This window comes from Neoarius graeffei, chromosome 18, assembly GCF_027579695.1.
Source record: "Neoarius graeffei isolate fNeoGra1 chromosome 18, fNeoGra1.pri, whole genome shotgun sequence".
NCBI lineage: Eukaryota > Metazoa > Chordata > Actinopteri > Siluriformes > Ariidae > Neoarius > Neoarius graeffei.
The window spans coordinates 11,755,593-11,773,841 of record NC_083586.1 but is presented as its reverse complement, the minus strand read 5'-3'; the positions used below and the strand labels follow the sequence as shown (position 1 = coordinate 11,773,841).

The 18,249-nt window shown below is 47.9% G+C and overlaps 1 protein-coding gene across 1 annotated transcript; it reads left to right on the top strand.

Annotated features, from left to right (window-relative positions):
- Positions 1-10,237: 10,237 nt before the first annotated feature.
- On the top strand, positions 10,238-14,618 carry LOC132866599 (zinc finger protein 213-like). Its single transcript, XM_060899402.1, has 2 exons — positions 10,238-11,249; positions 14,586-14,618. Exons 1-2 carry the CDS (start codon positions 10,413-10,415, stop codon positions 14,586-14,588), a joined length of 840 nt encoding a protein of 279 aa, XP_060755385.1. The 5' UTR covers positions 10,238-10,412; the 3' UTR covers positions 14,589-14,618.
- Positions 14,619-18,249: the final 3,631 nt, after the last annotated feature.

Genomic DNA, 18,249 nt, shown 5'->3' with positions numbered 1-18,249 from the left:
CCCAGTAGTTCTCTGCCAGTGATCCCAGTCCCTTCTTGTGGAGGCATGTGATTGAAGACAACAGCCATGAACTAAGGACCTTAACAAAATCCCAGATTATTCCCATCAGGAACACCAGATAGAGAAGAAGCTGTTTAGAGTATGAGTATTTTAGCTGTTCACTGAAAATCCTGTCTGTTCCTTGGCACCTGCCATTTTTGAACTTGGACATACATTCCTCTAATTCTGACACCTCTGGAGGGTTCTCATCAGTGAGGTCTAGATCTCCATGGGGGATAATTTGTGGAAATTTATCAGGATATATCAACTCTGGCTGCATGATGAATTTTCTCTAAGATTCTCAGTTGGATTGAGGTCTGGGCTTTGACTAGGCCATTCCAAGACAGTTAAATGTTTCCCTTTAAACCACTCCAGTCTAGCTGTTGCAGTATGTTTAGGGTCATTGTCCTGCTAGACCATGAACCTTTGTCCCAGTCTCAAACCTCTGGCTGACTCAAACAGGTTTTCCTCCAGAATTGAAAAAATGTCATCTTGAAGGGAGAATATGTTGCTCCAAAATCTCAATGTACTTTTCTGCATTAATGTTCCATCACAGAAGTGTAAGTTACCTTTGCCAAGAGTATTGACACAATCCCATACCATGACAGATGCTGACTTTTGGACTTCTTGTGGGTAACATTCTGGATGGTCCTAATTGTCTTTGGTATGGAGGACATGGTGTCCATTTCTTCCAAGAAAAACCTGGATGTGGCAGCGGGGACGTGGTCAAGCGTCAGTCTGTGAATGAAGGGCAGAGTCAGGGAAGGTAAGTGGCAGAATCACTGCACCTGATGTGAGTTAACCTGTGTTTGTGTGTCTTCCCCAGTGACCGCGCCCTATAAAAGGAGAGAGAGAGAGCAGAGAAAGGGAGCTCTCTCCCGACCCGAATGCATGTGTGTGCGTGTGTGAGAGAGTGAATGAGCTGAAAAGCTACCTACATAACCGAAAATAAAAGTTTCTGAGAACTCAGTTCTGGCCTGCCGTGCTTCTGTGCTCCACCCACCTGCTCTGGTTCAACAGTGGAATACTGATTCATCAGACCACAATACAGTGGTGCTTGAAAGTTTGTGAACCCTTTAGAATTTTCTATATTTCTGGATAAATATGACCAAAAACATCATCAGATTTTCACCCAAGTCCTAAATGTAGATAAAGAGAACCCAGTTAAATGAATGAGACAAAAATATTATACTTGGTCATTTATTTATTTAGGAAAATGATCCAATATTACATATCGGTGAGTGGCAAAAGTATGTGAACCTCTAGGATTAGCAGTTAATTTGAAGATGAAATTAGAGTCAGGTGTTTTCAATCAATGGGATGACAATCAGGTATGAGTGGGCACCCTGTTTTATTTAAAGAACAGGGATCTATCAAAGTCTGATCTTCACAACACATGTTTGTGGAAGTGTATCATGGCATGAACAAAGGAGATTTCTGAGGACCTCAGAAAAAGCATTGTTGATGCTCATCAGGCTGGAAAAGTTTACAAAACCATCTCTAAAGAGTTTGGACTCCACCAATCCACAGTCAGACAGATTGTGTACAAATGGAGGAAATTCAAGACCATTGTTACCCTCCCCAGGGGTGGTCGACCAACAAAGATCGCTCCAAGAGAAAGGTGTGGAATAGTCGGCAAGGTCACAAAGGACCCCAGGGTAACTTCTAAGCAACTGAAGGCTTCTCTGACATTGGCTAATGTTAATGTTCATGAGTCCACCATCAGGAGAACACTGAACAACAATGGTGTGCATGGCAGGGTAGCAAGGAGAAAGCCACTGCTCTTCAAAAAGAACATTGCTACTCATTTGTAGTTTGCTAAAGATCACGTGAACAAGCCAGAAGGCTGTTGGAAAAATGTTTTGTGGACGGATGAGTCCAAAATAGAATTTTTGGTTTAAATGAGAAGGGTTATGTTTGGAGAAAGGAAAGCACTGCATTCCAGCATAAGAACCTTATCCCATCTGTGAAACATGGTGGTGGTAGTATCATGGTTTGGGCCTGTTTTGCTGCATCTGGGCCAGGATGGCTTGCCATCATTGATGGAACAATGAATTTTGAATTATACCAGCAAATTCTAAAGGAAAATGTAAGGACATCTGTCCATGAACTGAATCTCAAGAGAAGGTGGGTCATGCAGCAAGACAACGACCTTAAGCACACAAGTCGTTCTACCAAAGAATGGTTAAAGAAGAATAAAGTGAATGTTTTGGAACGGCCAAGTCAAAGTCCTGACCTTAATCCAATCGAAATGTTGTGGAAGGACCTGAAGCGAGCAGTTCATGTGAGGAAACCCACCAACATCCTAGAGTTGAAGCTGTTCTGTACAGAGGAATGGACTAAAATTCCTCCAAGCCAGTGTGCAGGACTGATCAACAGTTACCGCAAACATTTAGTTGCAGCTATTGCTGCACAAGGGGGTCACACCAGATACTGAAAGCAAAGGTTCACATACTTTTGCCACTCACAGGTATGTAATATTGGATCATTTTCCTCAATAAATAAATGACCAAGTATATTAGTTTTGTCTCATTTGTTTAACTGGGTTCTCTTTATCTACTTTTAGGACTTGTGTGAAAATCTGATGATGTTTTAGGTCATATTTATGCAGAAATATAGAAAATTCTAAAGGGTTCACAAACTTTCAAACACCACTGTACATATTTCCACTGTGTGATGGTCCATCCCAGATGCCTCCAAGCTCAGAGAAGTTGAAAGCGCTTCTGCACACAGTTAACATAAGGCTTCCTTTTTGCATAGTAAAGTTTAACTGGCATTTGTGGATGTAACTCTGTATTGTAGCTTGACAAAGGTTTGCTAAAGTAATCCTGAGCCCATGTGGTTATATCAACTATAGGTGAATGGATGGTTCTTGATGCAGTACTGTCTGAGGGATCAGAGATCATGGGTGCTCAGCTTAGGCTTGTGCCCTTGCCCTTTACACAATGAAAATCCTCCCAATTCCTTGAATTATTTAATAATATTACACACTGTAGTGGGTGAAATAGCCAAGTCCCTTTGTATCTTACTTTGAGGAACATTGTCTTTAAACATTTCAATAATTTTCTCATGCATTTGCTAACAAACTGGAGATCCTCAGCCCATCTTTGCTCCTCAAAGACTAGACCTTCCTTGGGTACTGGTTTGACTACCAAATCATGATTACAATCATTTGTTGGCATCACCTGTTTCATGCCACTAAACTATTTAATTGTTTTACCTCATTACTAGTCCTAAATTGTCCCCCTCCCAATATATTTTTGGAATGTGTTACAGGCCTGAAATGCAGGAATGGATGTGTATTAACAAATGAAATGAAGTTGACCAGACAAAGCATGAAATATCTTGGGTTCATTCTGTCTGCAATGAAACACAAGTCAAAGTAAATTTAGATATCACTGCTTTCTTTTTGATTTGCATTTTCCATCGCTTCTTAACTTTTTTTCTGATTTGGGGTTGCATATTACAACCCCTTTTTTTTCTCTTTCAGGCTCATTGTGCCCAGTTGGAATATATTCAAGTGGATGTTCTTGGCTGTGAACTTGGATTGACATTATAGGCTGAAATGCACTACCATTGTTGCTGGCAATCTCCTTTTTATATTCTTCAAATGCAATGACATTAGTCCCAATCTGCTAATACCTATGTCAGATCTGGTGCTCTTTTGGGATATCCTAAACACACAGTAGAGAGAGAGGGAGGGCCACACAGTGACATGCACAGAAAGCCAAAATAAATCAAGGGATATGACATCATACTGAGTAATGCAGTGAACTTTTGTGAACACTGGTGATTAAAGAAAGGTTATTTGAGTGTCTAAGTTGGTGGTTTCAGAATTCCACATCATATTGACCTACAACATAGTTAGGGTAGCCACAAAAAGTCTGCAGTGGGCTATCAATTACCTAGAAATTAATGTTGGAGAGAAAAAAATATGTTGAGCTTTGTAAGATATTGATGGAGAAAAACAAAGAACTTGGATGTGAAATGTGCATTAGTTAGGGCAGCAATATGCACAGAGAAAGATATGGATGCCCCCAGATAAAAGTGATACAGAAAAGTAGATTGGTTATTTCTTTCAGACTGATGAAAGCTTGAGAGTAAGTGCAACCAAGATGAGAAGAATGGCTGCAGAGGTTTATACAGAACTTTATATTGCTGAAAGCTCTAAAATTTAAAGCATGACAGAACTTAAGATTTTTCATAACTGAGACCTGCACTGTGCCAATAACTGGACTCTGGCATTAGATTTGATGAACTCATAGAAGCAGTGAAACAGGTGTCTGGGGGCTGCTTCCCCAGAATAGATGGATTACCAACAGAGTTAATGGTTTTGGACAATTTTAGGAAGATACTTTAATGATATTTTTACAAACCATTTTAAGAATCGTTTACTATCCAGCTGCTCCCCTTTGGCTACTCTGTCCCTTTTACCAAAGAAGGTTGTCTATTAAATAATCTGAGACCTGGACTTAAGAATAACCAGGTCACATTGACTAACATGGGAGTGTGTTGAATGAGACACATTTAAGAAGATACATTCATTCATATTTCATAAATACTTTATCCAGGTCTGAATCAGTGTGGTTTATATTTTGGGATATAAAAAAAACAATCAAGTTTATTGCAAAAAAAATATCCTGGTTGGGGGCAGGTGGAATTGATCAAGAGTTACTGTTGGAACAGGTAGGAATTAGCCACAATTTTCTGCAGAAATTGATTGGTCAAGAATATCTGTGAAAGCAGATCATGCTGGTCGGATTTTCTGTGGAAGCAGGTATGATTGGTCAAGCATATCTGTGTGACCAGACAGGTTTTGTCAAGAGTGGTTGGAGGAGAGGGTATGAGTAGTCAAGTCTCCATGGAAGCAGGAAGGATTGGTCAAGTTTCCATGGAAGCAGGCAGGATTGGTAAAGTGTGTTTGGAGAAGCAGGCATGATTTGTCAAGGGTGACTGATGGAGTAGAAAAGATTAAGATGGGTCAAGTGTATATGTGGAAGCAGGCAGTATCAAGAGTGTCTGGGGACAAGAATGTCTGGGGAATCAGGCAGGATTGGTAAAGGGTGTCTGAAGAAGCAGATGAGACTAAGATGTGTTTAGAGTATTTGGAAGCAGGAGTGGATTGGTTGAATGTCTGCAGGAGTGGGGGGAATTGGTCAAGAATGTCTGTGGCATTGTGAGGGACTGGTCAAAACAGTATGCAGAATCCTACTTGATTGGTCATGAGTGTTTGCAAGAGCAAGCAAGATGGGGCAGGAATGTCTGCTGGAGTGGACACAGGAGTGTGACAATTCATGAAACAAAGCAGGAGTTTGCTGATTCCAGAGTGTGGCAATTCCAATGACAAGAGGGATATACAGTGGGGAAAACAAGTATTTGATCCCTTGCTGATTTTGTTGGTTTACCCACTAAGAAAGACTTGATCAGTCTGTAATTTTAATGGTAGGTGTATTCTAACATGTGGAGACAGAATATCAAAAAGAAAATCCAGAAAATAACTTTTAAATATCTATATTAATTTATTTGTATTTTATTGAGAAAAAGAAGTATTTGATCCCCTAGTAACCATCAAGAGTTCTTGTTAATACAGACAGTTAGACTCTCCAAATTACCTTGTCACCTAAATTGAAGACACCTGATATCACTAATGACTTGTATAAAAGCCACCTGGCCACAGAATCAATCAGTTTGTCAGACTCCAAACTCTCCAACATGGGAAAGACTAAAGAGCTTTCTGTGGATTTAAGGGAGAAGATTGTAGACCTACACAAGACCGGTATGGGCTACAAAACCATTAGCAAGAAGCTGGGCATTAAGGTGACAACTGTTGGTGCAATTGTGCACAAGTACAAGACTCACAACATGATCATCAATCGACCTAGGTCTGGGGCTCCAAACAAGATCTCACCTCGTGGGGTTTCCAGGATCATGAGAACGGTGAGAAATAGACCTAATACAACACGGGCAGAGTTAGTGGATGATCTTAAAGGAACAGTCCACCGTACTTCCATAATTAAATATGCTCTTATCTGAATTGAGACGAGCTGCTCCGTACCTCTCCGAGCTTTGCGTGACCTCCCAGTCAGTCAGACACAGTCAGACACGCTGTCACTCCTGTTAGCAATGTAGCTAGGCTCAGTATGGCCAATGGTATTTTTGGAGGCTGTAGTTAGATGCGACCAAACTCTTCCGCATTTTTCCTGTTTACATGGGTTTATATGACCAGTGATATGAAACAAGTTCAGTTACACAAATTGAAATGTAGCGATTTTCTATGCTATGGAAAGTCCACACTATAATGACAGGCGTACTAACACCTTCTGCGCGCTTCGGCAGCGCATTGATACGGAGCTCAGATATCAATGCGCTGCCGAAGCGTGCAGAAGGTGTTAGTACGCCTGTCATTATAGTGCGGACATTCCATAGCATAGAAAATCACTACGTTTCAATTTGTGTAACTGAACTTGTTTCATATCACTGGTCATATAAACCTATGTAAACAGGAAAAACGCAGAAGAGTTTGGTCGCATCTAACTACAGCCCCAAAAAATACTATTGGCCATACTGAGCCTAGCTACATTGCTAACAGGAGTGACAGTATGTCTGACTGCGTCTGACTGACTGGGAGGCCGCGCAAAGCTCGGAGAGGTACGGAGCAGCTCGTCTCAATTCAGATAAGAGCATATTTCATTATGGAAGTACGGTGGACTGTTCCTTTAAAGCAGCTGGGCTCACAGTCACCAAGCAAACAGTTGGTAACACTTTACACCGCAATGGTCTAACATCTTGCAGTGCTCACAAAGTACCCTTGCTTAAGAAAGCACATGTGCAGGCCCGCCTGAACTTTGCCAATGAACATCTGAATGACTTGGAGAGTGACTGGGAGAAGGTGTTATGGTCAGATGAGACCAAAATTGAGCTCTTTGGCATCAATTCAACCCGTCGTGTCTGGAGGGAGAGACATGCTGCTTATGACCCCAAGAACACCATCCCCACTGTCAAGCATGGAGGTGGTAACATTATGCTTTGGGGGTGTTTTTCAACACAGGGCACAGGGCTACTTCACCATATCAATGGGAGGATGGATGGAGCCATGTACCGTAAAATGCTAAGTGAAAACCTCCTTCCCTCTGCCAGGAAGCTTAAAATGGGTCATGGATGGGTCTTCCAGCAGGATAATGACCCAAAGCATACAGCCAAGGCAACCAAGGAATGGCTGAAGAAAAAACATATCAAGGTCATGGAGTGGCCCAGCCAGTCTCCGGACCTGAATCCTATAGAAAATCTATGGAGAGAGCTGAAGCTCAGAGTTGCCAAGCGACAGCCACGGAACCTTGATGATTTAGAGGTCATTTGCAAAGAAGAGTGGACCAAAATTCCTCCTAATATGTGCAGAAACCTGGTCATCAACTACAAAAAACGTCTGACCTCTGTGCTTGCTAATAAGGGGTTTGCCACAAAGTACTAAGTCCTTTTGGCAAGAGGGTTCAAATACTTATTTTCCTCAATAAAATGCAAATAAATTAATACAAATTCTTTAAAGTCGATTTATTGATTTTCTTTGTGATATTCTGTCTCAGCATGTTAGACTACACCTACCATTAATATTACAGACTGATCGAGTCTTTATTAGTGGCCAAACCAACAAAATCAGCAAGGGATCAAATACTTGTTTTCCCCACTGTAACTGTCCTTTCAAGGATCCTTTATTATCCAGACTAAGGATTATAAAGGGTTATCTAAAATGAGAAACCCATTTGGGATCAGCTTATGCTGATAATCTTACATGTTTAATAAGATTTCCACATGTTACAACACTTAAATCTGAGATCTGAGAAGGCATCCTCAACAAGGGTTAATCAGGACAAATGTAAATGAGATATGGTTGGTCATGGAATGGGGATTCCTCAGACGTCAGGGGGGTTAGTTTAGGGAAGAGAAGACCTACAGTTTTTAGCTATGTATATGACTAGTGACTTCTTTCAGCAGAGAAATTAGGAGAGCATGTTAGAGGGAAAGGTGTCAATTTGACAGTTTAATAGGACAACTGCAGCTGTCATATCGGGGGAAGGTTTTGATAATGAAAAACTGGATTGCCCCACTGTGTCGCATAAATCAATGGTTTTAGTACCACCACAAGGACAAAAGGATTGGTTGAAGGAATACAGAATAAAGCAGTGGACAACACTGGACTCAAGCTTCAGTACTCTATTTGCCAACAAAGAAGATGGTCAGGGTCTAGTGGACAGAAAAAGATGAGGTGGCAGGGAAGAAAAAGACAATGAGATAGAAGAGAGCTACCATGGACTTGAATAGCTAAGGCAATTCTTCAGAAAGTAGTGGTCTTATAATATTGCTGTCATCTGTTTTGAATTAGGGGGCGGCATGGTGGTATAGTGGTTAGCACTGTCGCCTCACAGCAAGAAGGTCCTGGGTTTGAGCCCAATGGACGGTGAGGGCCTTTCTGTGTGGAGTTTGCATACTCTCCCTGTGTCTGTGTGGGTTTCCTCCGGGTGCTCTGGTTTCCCCCACAGTCCAAAGGCATGCAGGTTAGGCTAATTGGTGGCTCTAAATTGACTGTAGGTGTGAATGTGAGTGTAAATGGTTGTCTGTGTCTATGTGTTAGCCCTGTGATGACCTAGCGACTTGTCCAAGGTGTACCCTGCCTCTCGCCCATAGTCAGCTGAGCTAGGCTCCAGCTTGCCTGCGACCCTGTAAGACAGGATAAGCAGCTACAGATAATGGATGGATGGATGTTTTGAATTATAACCCCAAATAAGAAAAATCGGGGTTTGTATGTTGAAATGGAAAGTAAAACTGAAAACAATGATTTCTAAATAATCTTTCACCTGTATTACACTCAAAACAATCCAACACCACATTATTTGATGTTTTAGATCATGAATGAATGAATTTATTTATTTATAGAAATAACCACTTATTTTGATTCTTGTAACACATTTTAAAACAAATTGGGATGGTGAAGCATTTACCAATTTATAATGTTGCCATTCCTTCTCACAACACTTTAAAGATGATTAGGAACTGAAGACACCAAGTGATGAAGTGTTTCAGGTGTTATTTTATTCCATTCTTCCTGCAAACAGGTCTTAAGTTGTGCAACAGTACAGGGTCACCGTTGTATTGTTTGTTTCAAAATTCGCCACACATTCTCTATTGGGGACAGAGGGGACACACCCTCTTCTTCCACAGGCATATCTTTATGATGTGTGCAGAATGTGGTTTTGGGTTGACTTGTTGAAATATCCCTGGAAAAGTTGTCATCATGAAGGCATGATATGTTGGTCCAAAATCTCATTTTACTTTGCTGAAATAATGCTGTCATCACAGAAATGTAAATTACTTTTGCCAAGGGCACTGACACAACCCCACACAGCCCAGAGAAGTCAGCAGAACTTTTTGACACAGTTAACATAAGGCTTCCCTTTTGCACAGTAAAGTTTTAACTGGCGTTTGTGGATGAAACTCTGTATTGTAGTACCTGACAAAGGGTTGCCAAAGTAAACCTGAATCCATGTGGTTCTATCAGCTATACATGAATGACGGTTATTGATGCAGTGCTGTTTAAGCCTAGGCTGAAAGCATATCTGTTTAATCAAGCCTTTTGTTAATTTTATTAGGTAAAGGAGTAGATCTGGAGGGTCCTCAGGCATAGAGTGTTTTGGTAAACTGGGATGTATGGATGCTGTCAGCTCCCACTCACTTGCTCACTCGAGTTTGTTGATAGTGTAGTAGTCAAGTCAAGTCAAATCAAGTTTATTTGTATAACTCTGTGGCAGCGGGGGCGTGGTCAAGCGCCGGTCTGTGACAGGAGGGCGGAGTTGGGGAAGGTAAGTGGCAGAATCGCTTCACCTGAGTGTGATTAATCTATGTTTTGTATGTGTTCTCCCCAGTAAACCGGGCTATTTAAGGAGGGAGAGCGAGAGCAGAGGAGCTCTCTCTACAACCCGAGGACCGGAATGTGTGTGTGTGTGTGTGACTGAGAGAGAGAAACGCTTCCGCTGAAAAGTGCGAATAAAAGAGTTTTGCGAACTCAGTCTCTGTCCTGCCGTCCTCTGTGCTCCACCCACATCTAGCGAACCTTTACAGTGGTGCCGAAACCCGGGATCATGGAGCACCTGTCCTGCAGCCCCATGGAATCCTCCCCGTTCGTGGACTTGATCCACGCCCTCGCCACGGCTCAGCAGAGCCAGCACCAGGCACTCGTCACGCTCCGGAAGGAGCAGGAGCAGCGCTTCGAAGCCCTGGTGCTGGCTCAACAGGAAGACCGAGAGGCGTTCCGGCGCCTCCTCGCGTCGGCGGGGTCCACCAGCGCACCGGCCGCGGGCCCGTCTCCCATCACCTTGACTAAGATGGGCCCGCAGGACGACCCCGAGGCATTCATCGCGTTGTTCGAACAGGTCGCCGAAGCCTCGGGGTGGCCGATGGAGCAGCGCGCGGCGCGCCTCCTCCCCCTCCTGACAGGAGAGGCGCAGTTAGCCGCACTACAGCTCCCCGCCGACCACCGGCTGGCCTACGCCGACCTTCGCCGGGCTGTCCTCCAGCGCGTGGGGCGCACGCCGGAGCAGCAGCGCCAGCGCTTCCGCGCGCTGCGAATGGAGGAAGTCGGCAGCCCATTCGCGTTCGGCCAGCAGCTCCGGGACGCCTGCTGGCGGTGGCTGAGGGCCGAAGATCGCGACGCCGAGGGGATCATCGACCAGGTGGCGCTGGAACAATTCATCGCCCGCCTACCCGCCGGAACCGCGGAGTGGGTCCAGTGCCACCGCCCGGCGTCGCTGGATCAGGCCGTAGGACTGGCGGAGGATCATCTGGCGGCTGTCCCGGCGGCAGGACAACGGCTGTCATCTTCTTCTCTCTCCTCTTCTCTCTCTCTCTCTCTTCCCCCTCCTCCCGTGTCCCGTCCTCGCCCCATTCCCCCACCACGGAGGCGGGGGCCGGCTCCACCCCAGCCGGCCCGCCGCACCCGTGGTGCCCTCCCGTTTCTCCCTTCTGTGTCTGTCTCTCCCCCCCCTCAGGTGAGTGACCCTCAAACCACAGCTGCAGAGGGGAGGCCCGGGCCGGTTTGCTGGCGCTGCGGGGAACCGGGCCACCTGCAGCAACAGTGGGTCGCGATGGAGGTGGGGGCGGTGGTGCGGATCCCCGACGCGCCAGAGGCTGCCCTCGATCAGGCCGGAGCATATCGCATACCGGTAAGTGTACAAGGGGCGACATATCAGGCGTTGGTGGATTCAGGTTGCAACCAGACCTCGATCCGCCAAAGCCTGGTGCAAGACGAGGCATTGGGGGGAGCACAAGGGGTGAAGGTGTTGTGTGTGCACGGGGATGTTCACTGCTACCCGTTGGTGTCGGTCCACATACATTTCAGAGGAGACAAATCCATAGTAAAGGCGGCGGTTAATCCTCGCCTTACCCACTCTTTGATCTTGGGGACTGATTGGCCGGGATTCCGGGGGTTGATGGCACACCTAGTAAAGAGTGGGTCCTGCCGGTTAGTGGGGGGGGGTCCCGGTGTCGTTTTGGCTGGAGCTGCGGTCGCAGAGCCGTCTACGTCATCTCCGCGACAGAGTGAGGAGCCCCCGGCCCCTCCTCTTTCTATTGGGGAATCCCTCGCGGATTTCCCACTGGAACAATCGCGAGACGAAACTCTGCGACACGCGTTTGACCAAGTGAGAGTAATTGATGGTCAAACGCTCCAGCCGAACGCCACCCCGACCTTCCCCTATTTTTCCATTTTAAAGGATAGGTTGTACCGAGTGACGCAGGACACTCAGACGAAGGAACGTGTCACCCAGTTGTTAATTCCAAAGAGCCGCCGGGAATTGGTATTCCAGGCGGCTCACTTTAATCCCATGGCGGGACACCTCGGGCAGGATAAAACACTCGCCCGGATAATGGCCCGGTTCTATTGGCCGGGGATTCGCGGCGACGTCCGTAAGTGGTGTACGGCGTGCCGCGAATGCCAGTTAGTAAATCCCGCGGCCATTCCAAAAGCGCCTTTGCGCCCCCTACCATTAATCGAGACCCCGTTTGAAAGAATTGGGATGGATCTCGTCGGGCCATTAGATCGGTCAACACGAGGGTACCGCTTTATATTGGTTCTGGTGGACTATGCAACGCGATACCCGGAGGCGGTGCCTCTTCGCAATATCTCCACACGTAGTATTGCAGAGGCCCTCTTCCACGTCATCTCCCGGGTCGGAATCCCGAAAGAGATTCTGACTGACCAAGGCACCTCGTTTATGTCATGAACACTGGCCGAACTGTATGGGCTACTGGGTATTAAGCCGATCCGCACCAGCGTGTATCACCCACAGACGGACGGTTTAGTCGAACGGTTCAACCGCACCCTCAAGAATATTATCAAAAAATTCGTAAGTGAGGACGCACGTAACTGGGATAAGTGGCTCGAACCCTTGTTGTTTGCAGTGCGAGAGGTCCCCCAAGCCTCCACGGGGTTCTCCCCGTTTGAATTATTGTATGGGCGTAAGCCGCGCGGCATCTTAGATGTACTGCGGGAAAATTGGGAGGAGGGACCTTCACAGAGCAAAAATGAAATTCAATACGTTATGGATCTGCGCGCAAAACTCCACACACTCACCCACTTAACTCAGGAGAATTTGCGGCAGGCCCAGGAACGGCAAACCCGCCTGTACAACAAGGGCACGTGCCTTAGAGAGTTCACGCCGGGAGATAAGGTACTCGTCCTGCTGCCCACGTCGAGCTCCAAATTAATCGCCAAGTGGCAAGGGCCCTTCGAGGTCACACGGCGAGTCGGGGACGTCGACTATGAGGTTAGGCGAACGGACAGGGAGGGGGCGCTACAGATCTACCACCTCAATCTGCTGAAGCTCTGGAACGAGGAGGTCCCCGTGGCGTTGGTGTCGGTAGTTCCGGAGAAGGCGGAGCTGGGGCTGGAGGTCCAAAAAGGGTCATTGGCATCTCGCACCTCTCCGGTCCCCTGTGGAGACCACCTCTCCCCGACCCAACTCACGGAGGTCGCCCAGTTGCAGGCCGAGTTTTCGGATGTGTTCTCGCCCCTGCCCGGTCGCACCAATCTCATAGAACACCACATAGAGACGCCCCCGGGGGTGGTAGTGCGTAGCCGTCCTTATAGATTACCCGAACACAAAAAAAAGGTGGTTCGGGAAGAACTTCAGGCCATGCTCGAAATGGGCATCGTCGAGGAGTCCCACAGTGACTGGAGCAGCCCGGTGGTCTTGGTTCCCAAGGCCGACGGCTCGGTCCGGTTCTGTGTGGACTATAGAAAAGTCAACGCGGTGTCTAAATTCGACGCGTACCCAATGCCTCGTATTGATGAGCTGCTTGATCGACTAGGCACGGCTCGCTTTTACTCGACACTGGATTTGACGAAGGGATATTGGCAGATCCCCTTGACTCCATTATCCCGGGAAAAAACGGCCTTTTCCACACCGTTCGGCTTACACCAGTTTGTCACACTTCCGTTTGGGCTGTTTGGGGCGCCCGCTACGTTTCAGCGGCTGATGGACCGGGTCCTCCGGCCCCACGCCACCTATGCGGCCGCTTACTTGGATGACATCATCATTTATAGTAATGACTGGCAGCGGCACCTGCAACACCTGAGGGCCGTCCTTAGGTCGCTGAGGCGGGCGGGGCTCACTGCCAACCCGAAGAAGTGTGCGATTGGGCGGGTGGAAGTACGGTATCTGGGCTTCCACTTGGGTAACGGGCAGGTGCGTCCCCAAATTAATAAGACCGCAGCGATTGCGGCCTGCCCGAGGCCCAAGACCAAAAAGGGGGTGAGACAGTTCCTGGGGCTGGCTGGCTATTATCGTAGGTTTATACCTAATTATTCGGACGTCACCAGCCCGCTGACTGACCTCACTAAAAAGGGGGCGCCAGATCCGGTCCAGTGGACGGAGCAGTGCCAGCGGGCTTTCTCTGAGGTAAAGGCTGCACTGTGTGGGGGGCCACTGTTACACTCCCCTGACTTCTCTCTCCCTTTTTTGTTACAGACGGATGCGTCGGACAGAGGGCTGGGGGCCGTTTTGTCCCAGCAGGTGGGGGGAGAGGATCGCCCAGTATTATACATCAGCCGGAAGCTGTCGGTGCGTGAGGGGCGCTACAGCACTATCGAAAAAGAGTGTCTGGCGATCAAGTGGGCGGTCCTCGCCCTCCGTTACTACCTGCTGGGGCGCTCTTTCACCCTCTGTTCGGACCACGCGCCCCTCCAGTGGCTCCACCGCATGAAGGATGCCAACGCGCGGATCACCCATTGGTATCTAGCGCTACAACCTTTCAACTTCAAGGTGGTCCACAGGCCGGGGGCGCAGATGGTCGTTGCGGACTTCCTCTCCCGTCAAGGGGGGGGGGAGTCGGCTGCGGGCCGGACGGGCGCCCGGCCTGAGTCGGGCGGTGGGGGTATGTGGCAGCGGGGGCGTGGTCAAGCGCCGGTCTGTGACAGGAGGGCGGAGTTGGGGAAGGTAAGTGGCAGAATCGCTTCACCTGAGTGTGATTAATCTATGTTTTGTGTGTGTTCTCCCCAGTAAACCGGGCTATTTAAGGAGGGAGAGCGAGAGCAGAGGAGCTCTCTCTACAACCCGAGGACCGGAATGTGTGTGTGTGTGTGTGTGTGTGTGACTGAGAGAGAGAAACGCTTCCGCTGAAAAGTGCGAATAAAAGAGTTTTGCGAACTCAGTCTCTGTCCTGCCGTCCTCTGTGCTCCACCCACATCTAGCGAACCTTTACAAACTCCAATTCCAAAAAAGTTGTGACAAAGTACAAATTGTAAATAAAAATGGAATGCAATGATGTGGAAGTTTCAAAATTATATATTTTATTCAGAATAGAACATAGATGACATATCAAATGTTTAAACTGAGAAAATGTATCTGTAGTAATCCCTGATGTGGGTGGAGCACAGAAGCACAGCAGGTGAGAGTTGGGGTTCACACAGACACTTATGTTACTTATTTTCATTAGCTTTTCAGCTTCTCTCACTCACACAGTCACACATGCAACACACACGTGTTCTGGTCAGGGGCGACTCTTCTCTGCTCTCCCCCTCCTTTTATACTCCATCCCTGCAACAAACACACACACACACACACATTGACACCAGGTGTAATGACTTAGCCACTTACCTTCCCCGACCCCGCCTTCCATTCACAGACTGCTGCTTGGCCACACCCCCGCTGCCACATACCCCCACCGCCCGACTCAGGCTGGGGAGCCGTCCGGCCTGAAGCAGACTTCCCCCCCCGATGGGACAGGAAGTCCGCCACCACCATCTGTGTCCCCAGCCTGTGGAACACCTCGAACTTAAATGGCTGGAGAGCGAGATACCAACGGGTGATCCGCGCATTGGCATCCTTCATGCGGTGGAGCCACTGGTGGGGTGCGTGGTCCGAACAGAGAGTGAAAGGGTGCCCCAGCAGGTAGTATTGGAGGGCGAGGACCACCCACTTGATGGCAAGACACTCCTTTTCACTTGTGCTGTACTTGCTTTCATGCATCGACAGCTTTCGGCTGATGTACAGCACCGGGCGCTCCTCGCCCTCTACCTCCTGTAACAAAACAGCCCCCAGCCTCCTGTCCGATGCATCAGTTTGCAAAATAAAGGGGAGAGAGAAGTCAGGGAAGTGTAAAAGTGGCCCCCCACACAGTGCAGCTTTTACCTCAGAAAAGGCCTGTTGGCACTGCTCTGTCCACTGGACCAGATCTGGAGCCCCCTTTTTAGTGAGGTCAGTTAGCGGGCTGGTGACGTCCGAATAGTTAGGTAGAAACCTACAATAATAGCCAGCCAGCCCCAAGAACCGCCTCACCTCCTTTTTGGTCTTGGGCCTCAGGCAGGCCGCAATTGCTGCAGTCTTGTTAATTTGGGAACGCACCTGCCCATGACCCAAGTGGAACCCCAGATACCATACTTCCACCTGCCCAATCGCACACTTTTTTGGGTTAGCTGTGAGGCCCGCCTGCCTCAGCGACTTTAGAATGGCCCTCAGGTGTTCCAAGTGCTGTGGCCAATCATGACTGTAGATTATTATGTCATCTAGATAGGCGGCTGAGTAGGCAGCATGAGGGTGGAGGACCCTGTCCATAAGCTGCTGGAATGTAGCGGGCGCCCCAAACAACCCAAAAGGGAGCGTGACAAATTGGTGTAAACCAAACGGTGTGGAAAAGGCCATTTTCTTTCGGGATAGAGGAGTCAAGGGGATCTGCCAATATCCCTTTGTTAGATCCAGTGTCGAATAAAAGCGAGCAGCACCTAACCGATCAAGCAACTCATCAATGTGAGGAATTGGGTACGCATCAAATTTAGACACCGCATTGACCTTTCTATAGTCCACACAGAACCAGACCAACCCATCGGTCTTGGGAACCAGGACCACTGGGCTGCTCCAGTCACTGTGGGACTCCTCGATTATACCCATTTCGAGCATGGCCTTGAATTCGTCCCGAACCACCTCTTTCTTGTGTTCGGGCAAGCGGTAAGGGCGGCTATGCACTACCACCCCCAGGGGCGTTTCAATGTGGTGTTCTATGAGGTGGGTACGACCCGGAAGGGGTGAGAACACATCGGAAAATTCCTTCTGCAACTTGGCTACGTCCGTGAGTTGGGTTGGCGAGAGGTGGTCTCCACAAGGGACCGTAGTGGTCCGAGATGTTATCTTTTTTACCTCCGGCCCCAGCTCCGCCTTCTCTGGGACTACCGATGCCAACGCTATGAGGACCCCCTCATTCCAGCGTTTTAAAAGGTTGAGGTGGTAGACTTGCAGTGCCCCACCCCTATCCGTTTGCTTCACCTCATAGTCGACATCCCCGACTCGCTGTATGAACTCGAAGGGCCCTTGCCACTTGGCGACTAATTTAGAACTCAACGTGGGCAATAATACGAGTACTTTGTCTCCCGGGATGAACTCTCTAAGGCGCGTGCCCCTGTCATACAGCCGGCTTTGACGTTCTTGTGCCTGCCGCAAATTCTCCTGGGTTAGGTGTGGAGTTTTGTGCACAGGTCAAGAATGTACTGGATTTCATTTTTACTCGGTGAAGGTCCCTCCTCCCAATTTTCCCGCAGCACATCCAGAATGCCACGCGGCTTACACCCATATAATAATTCAAAGGGAGAAAACCCTGTGGAGGCCTGCAGGACCTCTCGTACTGCAAATAACAGGGGTTTGAGCCACTTATCCCAATTTACATCCATCTTCACTAACAAATTTCTGGATTATGCTTTTGAGTGTCTGGTTAAATCGCTCTACTAATCCATCCGTTTGTGGGTGATAGACACTGGTGCAGATAGACTTAATCCCCAGTAACCCATACAGCTCGTGCAGTGTGCATGACAACGAGGTGCCTTGGTCTGTCAGGATTTCTTTCGGAATCCCGACCCGGGAGATAAAGCGGAAGAGCACTTCCGTAATACTGCATTCTGAGATATTGCGGAGAGGCACTGCTTCTGGATATCGCGTTGCATAGTCCACTAGAACTAAAATAAAGCGATATCCCCATGCTGACCGATCTAATGGCCCGATGAGATCCATCCCAATTCTTTCAAACGGGGTCTCGATTAGAGGAAGAGGGCGCAAGGGCGCTTTTGGAGTGGCCGCAGGATTTACTAATTGGCATTCACGACACACCGCACACCACCAAAGGACATCCCCATGAATCCCTGGCCAATAGAACCGGACCATTATTCGGGCTAGTGTTTTGTCTTGCCCCAAGTGTCCAGCCATGGGATTAAAGTGAGTCGCATAGAACACGAGTTCCCTACGGCTCTTTGGGATTAACAACTGGGTTACTCGTTCCTTAGTTTGAGTGTCCTGTGTCACTCGGTACAATCTATCTTTAATAATGGCAAAATAGGGGAAGGTCGGTGCCACGCTTGGCTGAAGAGTTTGACCATCAATTACTCATACTTGGTCAAACCCATGCTGCAGAGTCTCGTCTCGCGACTGCTCTAATGGGAAATCCCCAAGGGAATCCCCGAGAGAGGGAGGAGGAGCAGGCTGCTCCTCACTCTGACGCGGTGTTGACGTAGATGGCTCTGTGACAGCTTCTCCAGCCAATGCCACACCAGGATCTTCCCGTGACCTACTAGGGCAGGACCCACTACGTGTTAAATACTCCATTAGTTCTTTAAATCCCGGCCAATCAGTACCCAAAATCAACGAGTGGGTAAGACGAGGACTAACCGCCGCCTTTATTCTA